General features: G+C 53.5%; 5 protein-coding genes across 5 annotated transcripts; 1 reads left to right on the top strand and 4 right to left on the bottom strand.

Annotated features, from left to right (window-relative positions):
- Nucleotides 1-1,528: 1,528 nt before the first annotated feature.
- Nucleotides 1,529-4,398, bottom strand: M409DRAFT_59630 (uncharacterized protein; the record flags this gene model as incomplete). The annotated part of the gene is made up of 6 exons (XM_033814254.1): nucleotides 1,529-2,338; nucleotides 2,392-2,842; nucleotides 2,925-3,275; nucleotides 3,348-3,716; nucleotides 3,777-3,935; nucleotides 3,968-4,398. 6 exons carry the CDS (start codon nucleotides 4,396-4,398, stop codon nucleotides 1,529-1,531), a joined length of 2,571 nt encoding a protein of 856 aa, XP_033661732.1.
- Nucleotides 4,399-4,877: 479 nt separating this feature from the next.
- Nucleotides 4,878-5,950, top strand: M409DRAFT_70157 (uncharacterized protein; the record flags this gene model as incomplete). The annotated part of the gene is made up of 3 exons (XM_033818599.1): nucleotides 4,878-4,904; nucleotides 4,961-5,809; nucleotides 5,873-5,950. The coding sequence occupies 3 exons, from the start codon at nucleotides 4,878-4,880 to the stop codon at nucleotides 5,948-5,950; spliced, it is 954 nt and encodes a 317-aa protein (XP_033661733.1).
- Nucleotides 5,951-6,618: 668 nt separating this feature from the next.
- M409DRAFT_70158 (uncharacterized protein) lies at nucleotides 6,619-7,740 on the bottom strand (the record flags this gene model as incomplete). The annotated part of the gene is made up of 3 exons (XM_033818600.1): nucleotides 6,619-7,105; nucleotides 7,167-7,407; nucleotides 7,473-7,740. 3 exons carry the CDS (start codon nucleotides 7,738-7,740, stop codon nucleotides 6,619-6,621), a joined length of 996 nt encoding a protein of 331 aa, XP_033661734.1.
- A 957-nt stretch (nucleotides 7,741-8,697) lies between these two features.
- Nucleotides 8,698-10,690, bottom strand: M409DRAFT_70159 (glycoside hydrolase family 125 protein; the record flags this gene model as incomplete). Its single annotated transcript, XM_033818601.1, has 4 exons — nucleotides 8,698-8,995; nucleotides 9,059-9,293; nucleotides 9,349-10,613; nucleotides 10,662-10,690. 4 exons carry the CDS (start codon nucleotides 10,688-10,690, stop codon nucleotides 8,698-8,700), a joined length of 1,827 nt encoding a protein of 608 aa, XP_033661735.1.
- Nucleotides 10,691-11,110: 420 nt separating this feature from the next.
- Nucleotides 11,111-12,627, bottom strand: M409DRAFT_70160 (glycoside hydrolase family 72 protein; the record flags this gene model as incomplete). Its single annotated transcript, XM_033818602.1, has 2 exons — nucleotides 11,111-11,819; nucleotides 11,879-12,627. The coding sequence occupies 2 exons, from the start codon at nucleotides 12,625-12,627 to the stop codon at nucleotides 11,111-11,113; spliced, it is 1,458 nt and encodes a 485-aa protein (XP_033661736.1).
- Between the last annotated feature and the right edge of the window lie 2,092 nt (nucleotides 12,628-14,719).

Genomic DNA, 14,719 nt, shown 5'->3' on the forward strand with positions numbered 1-14,719 from the left:
AAGTCGAGGCTCGATTGACCGCTTTGAAGAGCAGTCAATGGCAATGTTGTGACTGGCTAAGATGTGATCCTCCAGCGCATTTCAACGAACTGGCGAAGGGCGGAAACGCAGTGTCGCACAACTCTGTCGAAGAGGTATTGAAGACGTTGACCGACGACGGACTGGAGCCGAATGCGCTTGAGGTTGGTGAGATATATGTGGATGTCAACGAGCACGCGGTCTCTGAGCGTCATCTTGCGGTGTTCTGTTGACAGTTGCAGCAGTGCACGCGTCGGAGAGTCTCGTTCCGCTGTGGTCAAGAGGCTGGACATTGTTCTCGATGACTTGCACGCATGCGAAGTTTGAGAGAAGATGCGATCGCCCTCCCCTCGGGCGCTCGTGGGCGGCAGAGATGTCCCAGCAATGCCCCTGTTGTCGATGGCCTGTGTGAGGTCCAATCCGTTATTTGCCCGCTGTTATGCTCGGCCGAAGAATGGCTTCCCATCCTCTGCAGTCATCATGAGAGGTCTCATTTCGACACTCGCCAAGGTGGTCCTTGGCACTTGTGTCTTTATGGTCTAAAGGTTAGAGAGAGGCATCTCTAAGAGCGACCAAAAGGGCTTGATTGTACCAGCGGTGGACGATAAATTAGTTCACGCGGCTTTGCGCTTTTCGAGCGCTCTGCATCCTCCACCAACTCGCGCTGCCGAGAACCACAAGGCCTGCATGTAAATACTCCGCAATCATCGTGTTCGTGACCAGAGTTGCAATGCGACCGTGAAGAGGCTAGACATGGTCTTCGATGGCGTGGACGCAGCTCAATATTCGGGGATGATCGATCTTTGGACCCTTTTCATATGATTGCCAAGCTGTTCTTTCTATAAGAACACCGCGTGCCTCTCTTTCCGAACGAACAATAACAAACATGGGGCGCCAGGTGACGTGTCTCAGCGAGAGAAAGAGATTGCACGGGCGGAGGAGACGGCGCAGGCGAACGCAAAGCGCAAGCAGACGCAACGCTGCTATATCGACCTCACCGGGCCCGAAGGCAAAGACCTCGAGTACAAACTCATCACTGGCGACCAAGCCCGCGAGCTCCAAGACGGGGAGAGTAAGTTCCACTTGCTAAGGGCGAGGCCATTGAGGCATTGTAGATGACCGTAATCTTTCATCCCTACGTGGTTGGCTTTCGTCACCGGGGAAAAAGCAAGCGATGTATGACCTGGCGCAGGAAGGGGGTCTCATTACTTGCCAAATGGGGGCAGGGGATTCGCAGAAATTGGAGCTTCGTGTGAACGCTGCTGCTGCTCATGCGCTGGTAGAACTGGGCATCAAGCAGCCGAGCTAAAAGGGAAGATGGTTGCATGGAGTGAGAATCGTTTTTATTACAGCATTCCCCAGCGGACCACGGCTTTCAAGAATTGCAGGATGCCGCTAGATGCTGGGGAAAGAGTTCAAACCCCATGGGATAATCCGCGTCCTCCTCGCGGAACTCCTGAATGAATCAGAGAGGCAAGCTCATCGCTGGCCTTTCTCATTCCACACCTCATCATACTGACAATCCCCAGGGGTTGTTATTCATCCCCAACCACTGCTCAAACTCATGGAAATCCTGATGCAGAAACGGATCCTGCAGGGAGGACGCATTCATATCCAGCTCCATCAACCAGGGCATCGTATTGTTGGCGTCCATATTGAACTGTCCGGTGGGCTGCAGTTGTTGCTGGAAAGCCGCTTGCTGGATCGGATCCTTGAAGTCACCTTGCTGGGCAATGTCCGGTTGTAAGGGGTAGCTCATCGCCTGCTGTTGCACTTCGGGCTGCACATTTGGAGTGCCTTGGTGGAGCTTCTGACGACCGATACGTATCTTGCCGAGAAGTGGAATTCGAAGCGTCAAGGTCTGAGGCCCTGCTGCCTCGCCATTTGGGTCTTTCACGAGCGCCAGCAAAGAACGGACTGCAGGAGCTGCTTCTCGGACAAAATCCCCTCCCATTTGCTCACCGGCAAAGTCCATCGTGTCCACGATCTGTTCGATGAACCCTATACGAGTCTGGTCGGCTGTTTCATTGTTCTGCCGTTGTCGTATGCACGAAAGACAAAGATAGGCCGCGGCGGTGAAGATCTGCATATCGATGATTCGACATACAAAGAAACCGCGGGGTAAAAGTCGACGTAGGCACCAATATCGCCGGGCCATGCTCTCGCAGGCTTCAGTGCACGCCTGTCGGCTGTATGCGAATTGATCGTGGTCGTCATTACTCATGGCCAGGTGCAAGTGGATTCGGGTCGTCAGGTAGTAGTGCCAGAATTGGACGAGTTGGCCGGCGTGAAGCTCTGATGGGGTTTCAGCCCACCAATTCTGGTCTGCGTCAGCGTGTGTTGAATTGACCATGATCACTTGACCAGACTTACTCTGGGCGTTTCCGCCTTCAAAGCGCGTAAACGGCCCTCGATGGCCAGTACCCTCTCATAGATCTTCTCCTTGGGGTGTGACAGTGTCACTTGCTCGTCAAGTTCTTGGATTTCCATGGCGAGGCCAGCAAGCTCGAATATGTATGGAGATACTACGACTTCGCCCTCGGGGGAGATGATCGGTCGCCGTGGGAATTTATGAGTGGCAGTAGCAGCTGGGAGGTTGAACATCATGCTTGCCATGCGGTCTGTAGCGCAGATTGCTTCCCATAGGCTGACCCGCTGACTTCGCTTTCGATCTGAGCTTGAAGAGGTGGTTCCTGGGGTTGGAGCGGAAATTTGAGAGTCGTTCTTGGTGTACCAGGCTCGTGGCAGGCCGATGAGTTCAGCTATTGCAATGGTGCGACGTAATGTAAGCCACAGAGGTTTGATGTTGCCCATGCCGAGTTGTCTGGGTTGTTCGTCAGTCTGTGTACAGTAACAAGACATTCGCCGCCTTTCTTTCCGGTGAGTGAGTATGGGAGGCTACTTACAGACGAAGGTACATCACGGTAGTCTCTATGCCATCTATCGTGCTAGCGATACCCGTATGGGCAATGATGGTCGCTTCCACGGCATGCGAGACTTCTCTTGCATAGACGGAAGCGTTTTCCCAACCACTCAACGACAGCTCCTGCGCGTGAGGTGGTGGTATTTGCCGGACCGTGATGGCGAATGTCAACAAGTAGAATGCAATATGGACAGGGTGGGCATCAGGTGTAAGCATGGGCTCGTAGTCAGTCGTAAGATTGTTCCTTGTCCCGACGGCGGCTTCAGTTGGAAACAATGTTGTGTAGAGCTTCATCCACGGATCAGCGTAGCTTGCAGCGACTGTTACATCTTTTCTGTGTTTGTTCAGCATGTGAAAGCCTTGTCTAACGCACACTCTACCCCTTATGGCACAGGGTTCTACGTACCTTGGAGGCATCAGACGTTGCAGTCTGGTACGAGCTTGCTCCAGGTAGCGAGGCGAACATCGAGCTTTGCTTAGGTCGTCACCAGGGTTCTCATCATACTGTTCAGGTCCTATCAAAGCATTGTCGAAGAGGAATTTGAGATGCGTCGGAGGAGTCGCAGTTGGGCCTTCGCTCGGCTCGTCAACCACCTCTGAGTCGTCCAAAGGCGTATCAGGCCCGTCATCATCGTCGTGGTATTCATCGTCCACCGGCGAGGTCAAGCTCGATTTCCTCTCAGTGGCCGAAGAAGTCAAGTTCGCAATCTGCGCCTCAAGGCGAGAGATACGGTCTCGCGAAGTCAAGCGATCCGAGTTGACGGAACGTCGTTGACTAAGTCATGTAAGCTTTAAGATCTTGACATCCATGCACAATGCATAACCCGGTACATACTACACCTGTGGCACACATTCTCGGCCTCGAGCCTTGCAGCCCGCGCAGACCTTGTCCGTGGGCGCCTGCCATACACAGCGTATCTTCCGCCCGCGACCTGCATGGATTGATTGATTGATCAGAACAAGAGTCGACTTTAGGCGGTTGTCACGAGATTGGCTTACACTCGAGGCAGCTCTTGGTCCCCTTACGAATCCGCTTGAGGTGAGCCTCCTGCGTCGGAGATTGCGTTGACGTGGACACCGCTGTGGAGGCCATGTCGCTTCTGCAGATTCCTGCTGTCGATGTCTTTATGTTCGTCCGAAGTTTGCTGCGAGAAACGACGTCTCACTTGGGAGTTGCCCAGATTGAGCTGTTTCTCGGAACCGAGGTCGTCATGAGTGAAGAATCCTTCATGTCCTACCGAGCGAATATCATTGACAACAACAAGTGTGAGGCAGCCTTGTGGCGGGTGCCTTTTCAGATTCGTCCAAGAATGCGCACCTATCTTGACGTAACGTAGTGCGATCGGGCTTGTGAAGACCCAGCGCCAGAGGACTGGGAAGGCGTCACACGCAACGGTGTTTCCAGACCCCGTGTGGATGCCAACGGCTGCCGGAGGAAGCAGTCTCAAGGATAACATGCCCCTCGCACTTATCTGGTCTAGACAAATCCTGAACGGAAAAGCTGGTCGCTCATGATTGGCTGCGTAGGCTCAAAGGCTGAACTACGAGACAACGCTCGTCCGCAGCTTCGACCGCGTTCCGTCACCATCAAGCCACCGGGCCTTCAAGCCTTTGACAACCGACGAATTGCGAATTCTGATGGATTATGCGAAAAGATACATGGCGTCTTCACTGCCTCAATCGGACAAACCAGCTGCCGACCGGACAGACATGTGGTCCACTGTAAAAGAGATTGTGACTACGTATAATTCAAGCATGCTCTTCCTTCCAGGGGTATTAGGAGTTCATTGCACATTGCATTCCAACGGCTTAGGTCTTCACCACAGACCGTGTACTACAAGGCAGATACTTGAAAGACCGTGACAGTTGTACAGCACGGCAGCCTGGTTGACTTCGACTTGACGACTTCTTCTCGACTCTTATCGACTTTTGAACCATGTCGGGCCAACAGACTCCTCCAGGGGTAAGTGCAACATACATCATTCCTCTGGCACAAAAGTGTATGCTAAATCCTCATAGCCACCATACCCTCCTACTACAGCTGGCCTGGGAGGTCAAGCAACAGTCAGCACAGATGTCCCAGTCTGCTCAGTGCTCCTCCTCTTCTACATCGGCTCCGCCGTCGGCAACATGTTCATCTTCCAAGCCAACCGAAGAAAAGGACACAAATTCGTCATATCAGCGGCGCTCTTCGGCTTCAGCATGGCCAGAATCCTGACCCTCTGCCTACGGATTGGCGTGGCAACACACCCACACAACGTCTCCCTTGCGATCGCAGCCAACATCTTCGTTAACGCTGGAATCCTGGTCGTCTATGTCGTCAACCTCGTACTGGCCCTCAGGATCATCAGAGCACGGCAACCAAATCTAGGATGGAAACAAAGCGTCCGAATCCTCGCACGAGTCCTCTACGCACTCGTCTTCGTCGCCCTCGTTCTCGTCATCACCTTCGTGGTCCTCAGCTTCTACACCCTGAGCGAAAGCCTCAAACAAGCCTGCCGAGACGCCCAACTCGCCGCCCTGACCTACCTCTTCGTCTTCACAACGGTCCCCTTCTTCATCCTCGGCCTAACATACTCCCTCAAACCCGCCCAGGACGCCCAAACCTTCGGCACCGGCCAAATGCGCACCAAAGGCATCATCATCCTCATCTCCACCTGCCTCTGCGTCCTCAACTCGGGCTTCAAAACCGGCGCCAACTGGGAATCCCCCCGCCCGATCTCCGACCCGGCCTGGTACCAGAAGAAAGCGGCCTTCTACATCTTCCTCTTCGTCGTCGAGATCATCATCCTGTACTTCTTCATCGCCATGCGGATCGACAGGCGGTTCTTCGTGCCCAACGGCAGCAGCAAGAGGAAGTCGTTTGCGGTTCCCGAAGGAGAGGAGAAGCCTGAACTGCAGCGACCCGCGAATATTGGTGAGCTGGCGCAGGACTTGCGGCTTGGGACTGGACACACGGGGACGACGAACTCGGATAAGGATTCGGAGAAAGAGACTGGTGTGGTGTGAAGGGAGGACGGTGTTTCCCCACGTGTTGTAATCATGAAGTTATGTGTGACGGCCTCTTTTGTACAGTTGTATATCTATGCACAGAATGTTGTAGTAATAGACCTCGATACCCTCAAAAGTTTTATGATCACTTATAAGAAATGTCATTCCGTCTCCATCATGTTACCAAACCATATTCACTCATCCTGTTAGGCCTCCTTAGACTATGGGGATTAAGCACACAAAGTACATGGATGTCGTTCTCATGGTGTGCTCAACACCAAACGCTAGCCAACACTGCTTCACAGCAGGAAACCTTGACAGGCCTGACCTTGACGCCCGGCGTGTCATAGACAGACTTCGTGAATACAACTCTCGTCTTCCTGAGGGACAAGCCCCTCAACTCCTCCTTCATTGACATCCAGTTATGAAAATAACATGACGGTTACCCCCGGAAACCAAGTACAGTTCAGTCACCTACTCAAGACTGCACGCCCTTCTGCAGGAGAAGCAAATGTTCGTTAAGTTGTGATTTGAGCTTATATGTCAGAGTGAGACTGTCATACGAAAATATATTCAAGTATTGGCCGTTTGCACATCGCCACATTTCAATTAATGTTTTCAACTTTTTACACATTATGCATCATCAACATGAACTACATCATCCAAATCTCACATCCCCATCACATCTAATAACCCTTTCCCTTTCCCCATCCCTTTCCCCCCCAACCACCACCATTACCCCAGCCATGGCCACCATTCCACCCACCACCATAACCGCCCTGGCCCTGCCCGAAAGCATTATCAGCAATCTGCACCACAGCCGGTCCAGCAACGATGTTATCATCACTCGGCGCGCTCGAGTCCTTGGTCAGGACGAGGTACTCCTGGCCGGCCTGCACGCCGTCGGGGATGACGACGGTGTAGTCAGTTCCGCTGCCTTGGAGCTGCGCGGCGACAGGGCCGTTGGAGGTGATGAAGTAGGCGGACTTAGCGTCGACGGCCATGGCGGCTTTGAGGGTGAGGGTCTGGCCTGGCTTGACGGAGCCTGTTGGGGCGGTGACGCTGAGGGCTGGGAAGGCCTTGACGGGGAGGGGTGGGTTGGTGTCGGGGCAGGCGGTGATGAATTGCGCCGCGAGGGAGTAGACTTCGTCGAAGTCGAGGGGGATGTCGAAGCTGGTGGTGTCGATGTTAGTTTTTGGGCAAAGGTTTGGTGAGGGACGGAGGGTGTCCTTACGCGGCTGGGAACGGCGACTGCGCCGGGCTCTGGTTCTCACGCAGGTACGCGGAGTGTCGGCTCTCGACGGTCAGGATGGAGCCTGCCGCGGTGAGGTAGTCCTTGTTCATGATGTATTTGGCGGCGCCGAGGTAGGCGCTGACACCAACACCCTCGAGGACGTTGGCGATGGCGAGGAACGTGGGGACGTCCTTGAAACCGAAGTTGTACGTGCACTCGGCGACGGGCGTGGCGCCGGCAGCTGGTAAGAACATGTCAGTTTATTATCCAACGACAGCCAATGCGGGCTTGATGGGATCGCTTTACCTGTCAGAGCAGTGGTCAAGAACGACACATGCGTCGTCTCATCCGAGGAGATCTCCTTCAAGTTGTTATAGAACTGGCCAGGGAGACCAGCCTTCTTGAAGTCGTCGGCGCTGAACATGGCGATGCCCTCGCGGTAGAAGTTGTCCTCGAGGTGCTCCAGCGTCAGGGCATAGTTGAGGATGTCGGCATCAGAAGGACCGGACTGGCGCTTCTCAACTGGAGCGGCAGCAGCCACGACGGCGAAGAGAGGAACGAAGGTGGATCGCATTTTGTCTGTACTGGTATCTGATCAAACGACAGGACTGGTGGTGTGACACTGGCAGTCGGACGGTGCAGGGCCTTGATATATGTACCAGCGGCTGAGCGGAGAGGAGAAGGACAGAGTCTGTTGACATCGCCATCCTTCCTACTAGCAATGCCGTGATCCCATACTCCTCCCTGCCTTAGTACATGCATGATGCGGCGATGCTTTCGATTCCCCCAGTAGATCGACGACGGTTTGATTACCATGACCATGATTTGAATTGTTCGAACCTCCTCTTTCTGACCACCATCTAGACCACTCCGCAAGCCATTGACTCGGAATAGAGTTAAGCATACTCTTTGGCTTAGGCCTAGCTCCGAGCCTACCGTGGAATTCTCCGCTGGGAGGAACGTCTGTCCGCCGTCTGGTTGGTCCATGAGGGTGTAAGCTCTGCAACGATTGGCCCTCCCGAAAGTCTTCTCCTCAAGCTTCAGAGCTTTCCCAAGCCCATGACGAGCCAGTCCTGCCTAGTTGGGAGATTTCGAACATGGGCTCCACGAGCTTCCCCACAGATCAACGCCTCATCTGTCGGATAGCTTCCCTGCCGCGCTGCTCGGAGACAGAGGTTCCCGGTGTGATGTTCCCCTTTTGTATTTCTTGTCGCGCTGTCGTTGGTCGGAGGGCGTTTTCCCAATACTTTGGGCATTAGCTTTGGACGATTTGGGACGGGCGGCTTGGTCTTGAAGGATTCGAATGACTGCGTCGAAGCGCAGGAAGCCACGGACGCCAAATAGCTTTGCTGGATGCTTGTCGACTGCTTCCTTCATCAATAACGGTATCTTGACGGGCGTTGATCTGCAGTCAGCATCGACCAGTTCGTCGAGCTGTTTCAACGATAAACGTGGATGGGCTTGTCAAAGCTGCTGGCAGTACCTAGTCAGCGACGCAGGAACGCTGGCAAGGCATCAGCACCAACACCTGTCACCCTGTTACCAGAGACTCTGTGATTGCGTCCTGGTCGGACTTACCCCCGCTCATTCGAGTTCGCATCTTTCTCGATCGAAATGAGGCTAAGATCATGGCGGTGCCAACTGCCAAGAGGCCTGTCATCGACCAAAACCAATTCATGTCAGACCAGTTGCCACTAGTGAGTGGATGGCTCGAATGTCCAGCAGTTTGTTCTTCTGCCTCGCTTGAAGGATGAGCGGGCTCGTCTTCTTCCGGTCGGCTCTGTTCGACAGGTTCTATCACACCCACGTCATCGAAGGTGCCGGTGAAGCTGTGCCACAGTCAGCAGTCGAAGTCGTAAGATTCGAGGAGATGGACAGGGGGATCGGCTCACTTCTGCTGGAAGCTCATCTTCAAAATCTCGGGCTTGCGCGCTTGTAAGTCGAGGATGCATTGACCGAATAGTCCGTTCGCCCAGGAGAACCAGCTTCGTGACCATTGCGAGGCGTTATGACTTCGAACACTTTCGTGCATGAGGCCAAGCTGGTCGGTGCTGCTGATGAGCTGTCGCAGTTGCTGCAGAATCTCGTCCGAGTCGTTCGTGGTGAGGATGCGGATGATGGAAGCCACTAAAGATCCTGTGTCAGTACTCTGCCCAGCTCAGAGACTTGTTGTTTCTCTTACTCGGCCACGCCATCTCCTGTCCATTATGCGGTCCTCCAACGGCGCTTATGGCTGAGCCATGCATCCAGTACGGATTGTAAGTACTAAGCGCTCTCTTTCGAGTGTTCTGATAGGTCTTATCGCCTGGATCAAGATATCCAAAGAATGCAGATGATAGCAAAGATGGCGAGTTAGCATCATCCATGAGATTTACGCCACCATAGCCGTCCACCTCAAAAGCATAGACATCGCCATGCTGCTTGGTATGGACAATGCCATGTTCTTCAATGGCTGCTCGGACACCGGCCGCCATCTCCTTCATCCTGTCGGCTAGTGGCGCTTGGTCTAGGAGCTTGTACATGATGTCGGCGTTGAGACGTAGGAAATGCGAGAATTGCATGTTGGCAGGTATAAAAAGCTGAAAAAGAACTGGATCGTCCGATGGCCGGAAGAAAGAGCGAATGAGCCCAGTATTTGCGGCCACTGGATTGCCATAGCCGTGATTGATAATTCTCGAGAACATGTAGGAAGCGTCCCACTGCGTGCCGTTGGGGTGGTATGTCGACTGATTGGTCATGTTCTGTGCAACTGCCATGACTGACTCGATAGCCTTCACCCAGCCGAATTTGCCAAAGAAGTCGGCATCGCCAGTCTTGTCGTAGTAAGTATGTGAGAGTTGAAGGAATGCAGCCAAAGAGTCCAGCTCGTACTTGCACTCGAAGACAAAATCCCAGCTGTACTCCGGGTGGACCTTATATCCGCCATACGCACCATTGTGCCTTCGTTCCCTGCCTGACTCTGGAGGTGCCTGGAAGGCGTTGCAGTACGGAGAGGTTCGCAAATATCGGGCCTGAAGATTGATGGCGCCTCGAAACAGCGAGGCCAAAGAGTCGTTCGAGTTCGAGGCCGTCAAGAGCGGAGCATATGATTGGAGCTGATTCGCCGAGTCCCTCAACCACATCGCGTCGATGTCTCCGGTGATGATGAAAGCGAGCTCCTCTTCGGAGTTGTTCATCGAACGTCCTCTCCAGGCGACTGTTGTGTCGAGAGTATTCGGAAAGGCATTCTCGAAGAGCTTCTTGAGATCAGGGTCCTCAATCGCTTCTCCGGTCTTCTCGATGGCGTCTTCTACGACTGAGCTGTTGAAGGTGCGGCAGGCCGGGATGGGTCTCATGGAGGAGAGATTGTGGATGCCATTTGAGAAAGGAGCGTGGAATTGCCTCGACCATTTGCCATAGTCAGGACATTTGAAGACAGCTTCTTGAGATTCAGCCGCCTCCTGATCGCTTGGACCCGTAGTTTGTGAGAGACTTGTCTTCGCAAGGCTCGCCAACAAAAGAAATCCAGTCTTCCAGTGCTTCATTATCCCGGCTGCAGAAAAGTGGCGAAGAAGATGGCCAGCTGCCGTCCGTCTGTTGGATCTTGAGGCTCCATCTTCCTTATTATCCAAAAGCAAAGCGACGGTTACCGTTCGCCAAGAATGCACGCAAGCCACGCGCAATGGACCTCCTGGGTCGTGGTCACAGGTTGGTCGTTGTGGAATGTGTGGCACGTGGGCAAAAGGCGACGATTGGGCAGGATCTAGTCGAGGTCGATCTTTCCGAAACCTTCGCGCCTTGAGGTCTACCCCTGCAAGTTTTGGCGAGACGACTCCTGTACTATTAATGCATTGGATATTCTAGATCAGGTGTTGTCTCTGGTATGAATATCTATTCTATTCTGCCGGAACACGGTCTTGATCACACCATTTGTTTCCACAGTCTGCAGACCTTCAGTTCATTATTTACAAGATTGCAGCACCGAACAACATGCTAATAAACACAACAACGCCACACATAAGTGGTGCAACGTCCGCACGAGCCATATGCATAGGGGTGGCGGCGCTGCTCGACGACGAAGACGAGCTTCCGCTGCTGCTTGAAGAGCCTGTGGACGAAGCGACTCCGTTGCCGTAAGTGGTTGAGACGGCACCAGCGTTCGCAGAAGCAGTGGAAGAGCTGCCACCTCCGGCGTTCTGGCTGCCGTCACCGCTGAGACCTGGTCCGTCTCCAGCACCGTCCTTCATGTACTTGTCGGCGTCAGATGGCATGGCCGGGAGGGCACTGCCAGTGAAGGGCTTTGTGTCCCAGTCATCGGACTGATCAGGGCACGTTTGGACTTTGCCGTCGGTGGAGTAGCCGCCACCGTTGCTTGGGTTTTGAACGCCAGCGAGAGCACTCTTGAGGTCGTCAAATTGAGAGCCGACTTGGGTGACTGAGTCGCCGTTGATGGTAACAATGCCGTAGCCACTGCCTTCATTGGAGTATTCGTAGACGAGGCCACCTGAGAAGACCTTCGTCATGTCCGTCTGATAAAGCGCTGTCGTCTCTTTGAAGGTTCGGGTATTGGTGATGCAGCCATACTCAGAAAGGAAGAGGGGAATGGAGTAGTTGGAGTACATCTCGACAAGCTGATCCCAGCCGGAGGTTGTGAAAGACGATGGGTCGCACCATCTAGAGGCGAAAGTGTTAGTGTCGTGGTCTAATGCTTGAGCGTGTTGATCACTACTTACTCATAATTGTTGATAGCGTAGAAGTCGCTGCGAGATGGCTCGTCACCACAATCCATGTACTGTCCCAGGAGGTATTGGTTCTCTGAGACGTCAGCAGCTGAGTAGCCGACCGGGATCGATCGATAGCCGCGCTCGCCAATGTATTGCTTCATGTCTCGCGTGACGGCCTTGACGTACGGAGCAGCGCTGGTACTGTTGGCGGTGTTGATGACTTCGTTACCGCTGAAGAAGCATAGCGTGTTAGTGTAGCCGGCAAAGGCATCGATCGTAGAGAAAATGCTTTGCAGATAGGTTGGGTTGTAGCTCTCCGCAGGCTCATCGCGGTTCAAAGAGTACTTTGGGGTGTTGACATCAAGTACAAGGTAGATTCCAGCTTCGGCCAGCGCGCTCATGCACTGGTCATGGTTCTTCGAGTTGTCGACGGTGTAGACACGGATCGTGTTGAGGCCGAGCTCCTTGAACTTGGCGATATCGCGAGAGCAGCTGTCGAAGTCGATCAGGGGATCGGCCGCTTTCGAGGAACCTCCAGGCTGGTAGTCGACACCGCGGATGTAGAATCGATCATCTCCAGCGAAGAAAGCGTTACCCTTGGTGGTGACAGTGGGCAACGATGTTGAGCCAGTGCCAGATGCGCTCCCACTTGCACTTGCAGTTGCAGAGCTGGTGGCACGAGCCTCGATCTTAGCCGGACCAGCGGCGGCGAGCGAAGCTGCGCCCAATGCGAGCGCCAAGGTCGATAACGACGGCATGCCTGTAACTGTCTGTGGTTCGTCTCAGTCTCGGGCTAATTCGTCGGCGTAAAAATTCGAATGAAAAGCGAAAGTAGAGGTGTAGCGAAGTACAAGCGAGTGTGAAAAGGTGCAAATAGAACGAGGGAAAGGAATTGCAACGCGATGAAGGTGAAGAGCAAGAAGCGATTGTAGGCAGACCGAGAGTCTCAGAGAAATCACAGCCTTTTGGACAAGCAATGAGGCAAGACTGGACAAGCACACCAACCGGTGGTTTCATCAAGCATTGGTGTCTGATGACGCGGCTGGGCATTGCGTGGCCTGGGGTTGCGAAAAGGCGTCTCCACAGCCAATTCGAGATACATTTGATGTAGAGGAAGATAGGACCAGAAAGCTACCGACGAATCAATGTTTGCGGAATCTGCTACTTCGGCTTCTGGAGGATACAGAATTAGGTCTGTATGTCGTGTCGAACGTTTCTTGGGAGTTGATCGCAGGATTCGGCGCGTGTTGAAAGGAGTGTCTATGGCATTGGGTGACACCACGGGTCGGTGGGCAGGGGTATGGGAGTATTTCGTGATGACATAGACACGCAGAAATCAGAAATGAGCAAGAAGACACAGAGACCAGCGTCGGATCCGGTATCAGAAGCACACAGCCACACAATTGTTCGTGAGGATAAGAAGGGCAAATTGCGAGAAGCCCCAAGTGGAGTTGTCAAAGTCGTCAGGGGCGGGTCCTTTTTGGCCGCGAATCCTTTCCGGCAGCCGACCAACGCGCCATCACGTGCAGTCGTGGCTTTGCTTTCACCAGCTTTCCCTCTCTCCCGTTCCACACAACACACCTAGACGTCGACACCCACCTCTTGAAATTTCGCTCGCACTGCACTAGACTCGGACTCGGCGTTGATGCCTGGATTGGCAAGACGGCGACGAGTGGACCTGCCATTATGATGCTGTCTGGCCTTGCCTTCGAGCCCGACGACAAATCTCAAGAAACTGGCAAGTCGACTGCAGTACGACAAGGCCCAGAAACCCTCGACGTGAGGCGTGAGACTCCAGAAGGCTTGCCGCTTCCTCGAGCTCTTAGGCGTCTGTCTCTGTGTCCTGCAGACGATGGAGTGGACGCGTAGATACTCGGCGAATACTCAGCTTGTTTACTACCTTACCTCGAGCAATACCGAATTCCAGCTGTGCCTCGTGCGAGCAGAATTAAAGAGATGCAGGTGAAAGGGATGTTGCAGCGGAAGTGGCTATAATATGTTCTCAAGGAATTGAGTTGCGAGCGGCTCTACTCGTTCCTGTTCCGAGAACACATCCGGAAACGCATTATGGCCATGATTCGCCACAAGGTCTCCATCAATCTCCAGACTCGGCCTAAAAAACGAGCCTTATGCACATGCGACTCGCCATCAGTACCGGTGCAGTGTGTTCGGCAGCTTTGCGTCTCCCCGGCGAACGGAAGCGCTCGCAGCAACCTACAGAGCGCATCATGCAGCGAATAGGAAGGGAAAAGTCTCCACCAATTCTTCCTCACGAGGCGACCTTTCCATCTGCCAAGAATAGAAATCGAAAAACACCGGTGTGAGAGACTGCGGCTTCAATGTTTCGAGAAGAGCCCGGTCTGCTGTCTCAACAAGCTTCGATTCCTGCACCACGACTCGTGATCTGAAACTCAGACTCGTCGATCAAGATATGATCTCCTCCAAAAGCGCGTCAGAATCACGAAGCCGGAAGCGATGCATGAAAAGACTTTCTCCAAGCGACCTATGCAGGAACGCTTCGAGCGATAGCATGTAAGCATGCAAGCATGATGCAGGAACGTCGAACCTTTTACAATGCCCTGACTGGACGGCTTCACACATCCCAGAATACCGGTACATTGGACAACGCCACGCTACTCCGTATGGCAATTCTTAGTTGACACACGCGGTCAGCTATTGACAAGATGAGACTGATGTGTAGGTTTCGGTATTGCTCTTTCATCTCCCTTCGGCGAAGGGGGAGTCATTCCTTTCGAGGTGGAATCGATATAAGAAGGACGAGCAGGACTCGACTGGACTTGACTCTCCTCATCGAACAGGCCAGTTCTTACAATCCATTCGCTTCCTCAC

The sequence above is a fragment of the Zasmidium cellare genome (assembly GCF_010093935.1).
Source record: "Zasmidium cellare ATCC 36951 unplaced genomic scaffold M409scaffold_45, whole genome shotgun sequence".
Taxonomy (NCBI): Eukaryota; Fungi; Ascomycota; class Dothideomycetes; order Mycosphaerellales; family Mycosphaerellaceae; genus Zasmidium; species Zasmidium cellare.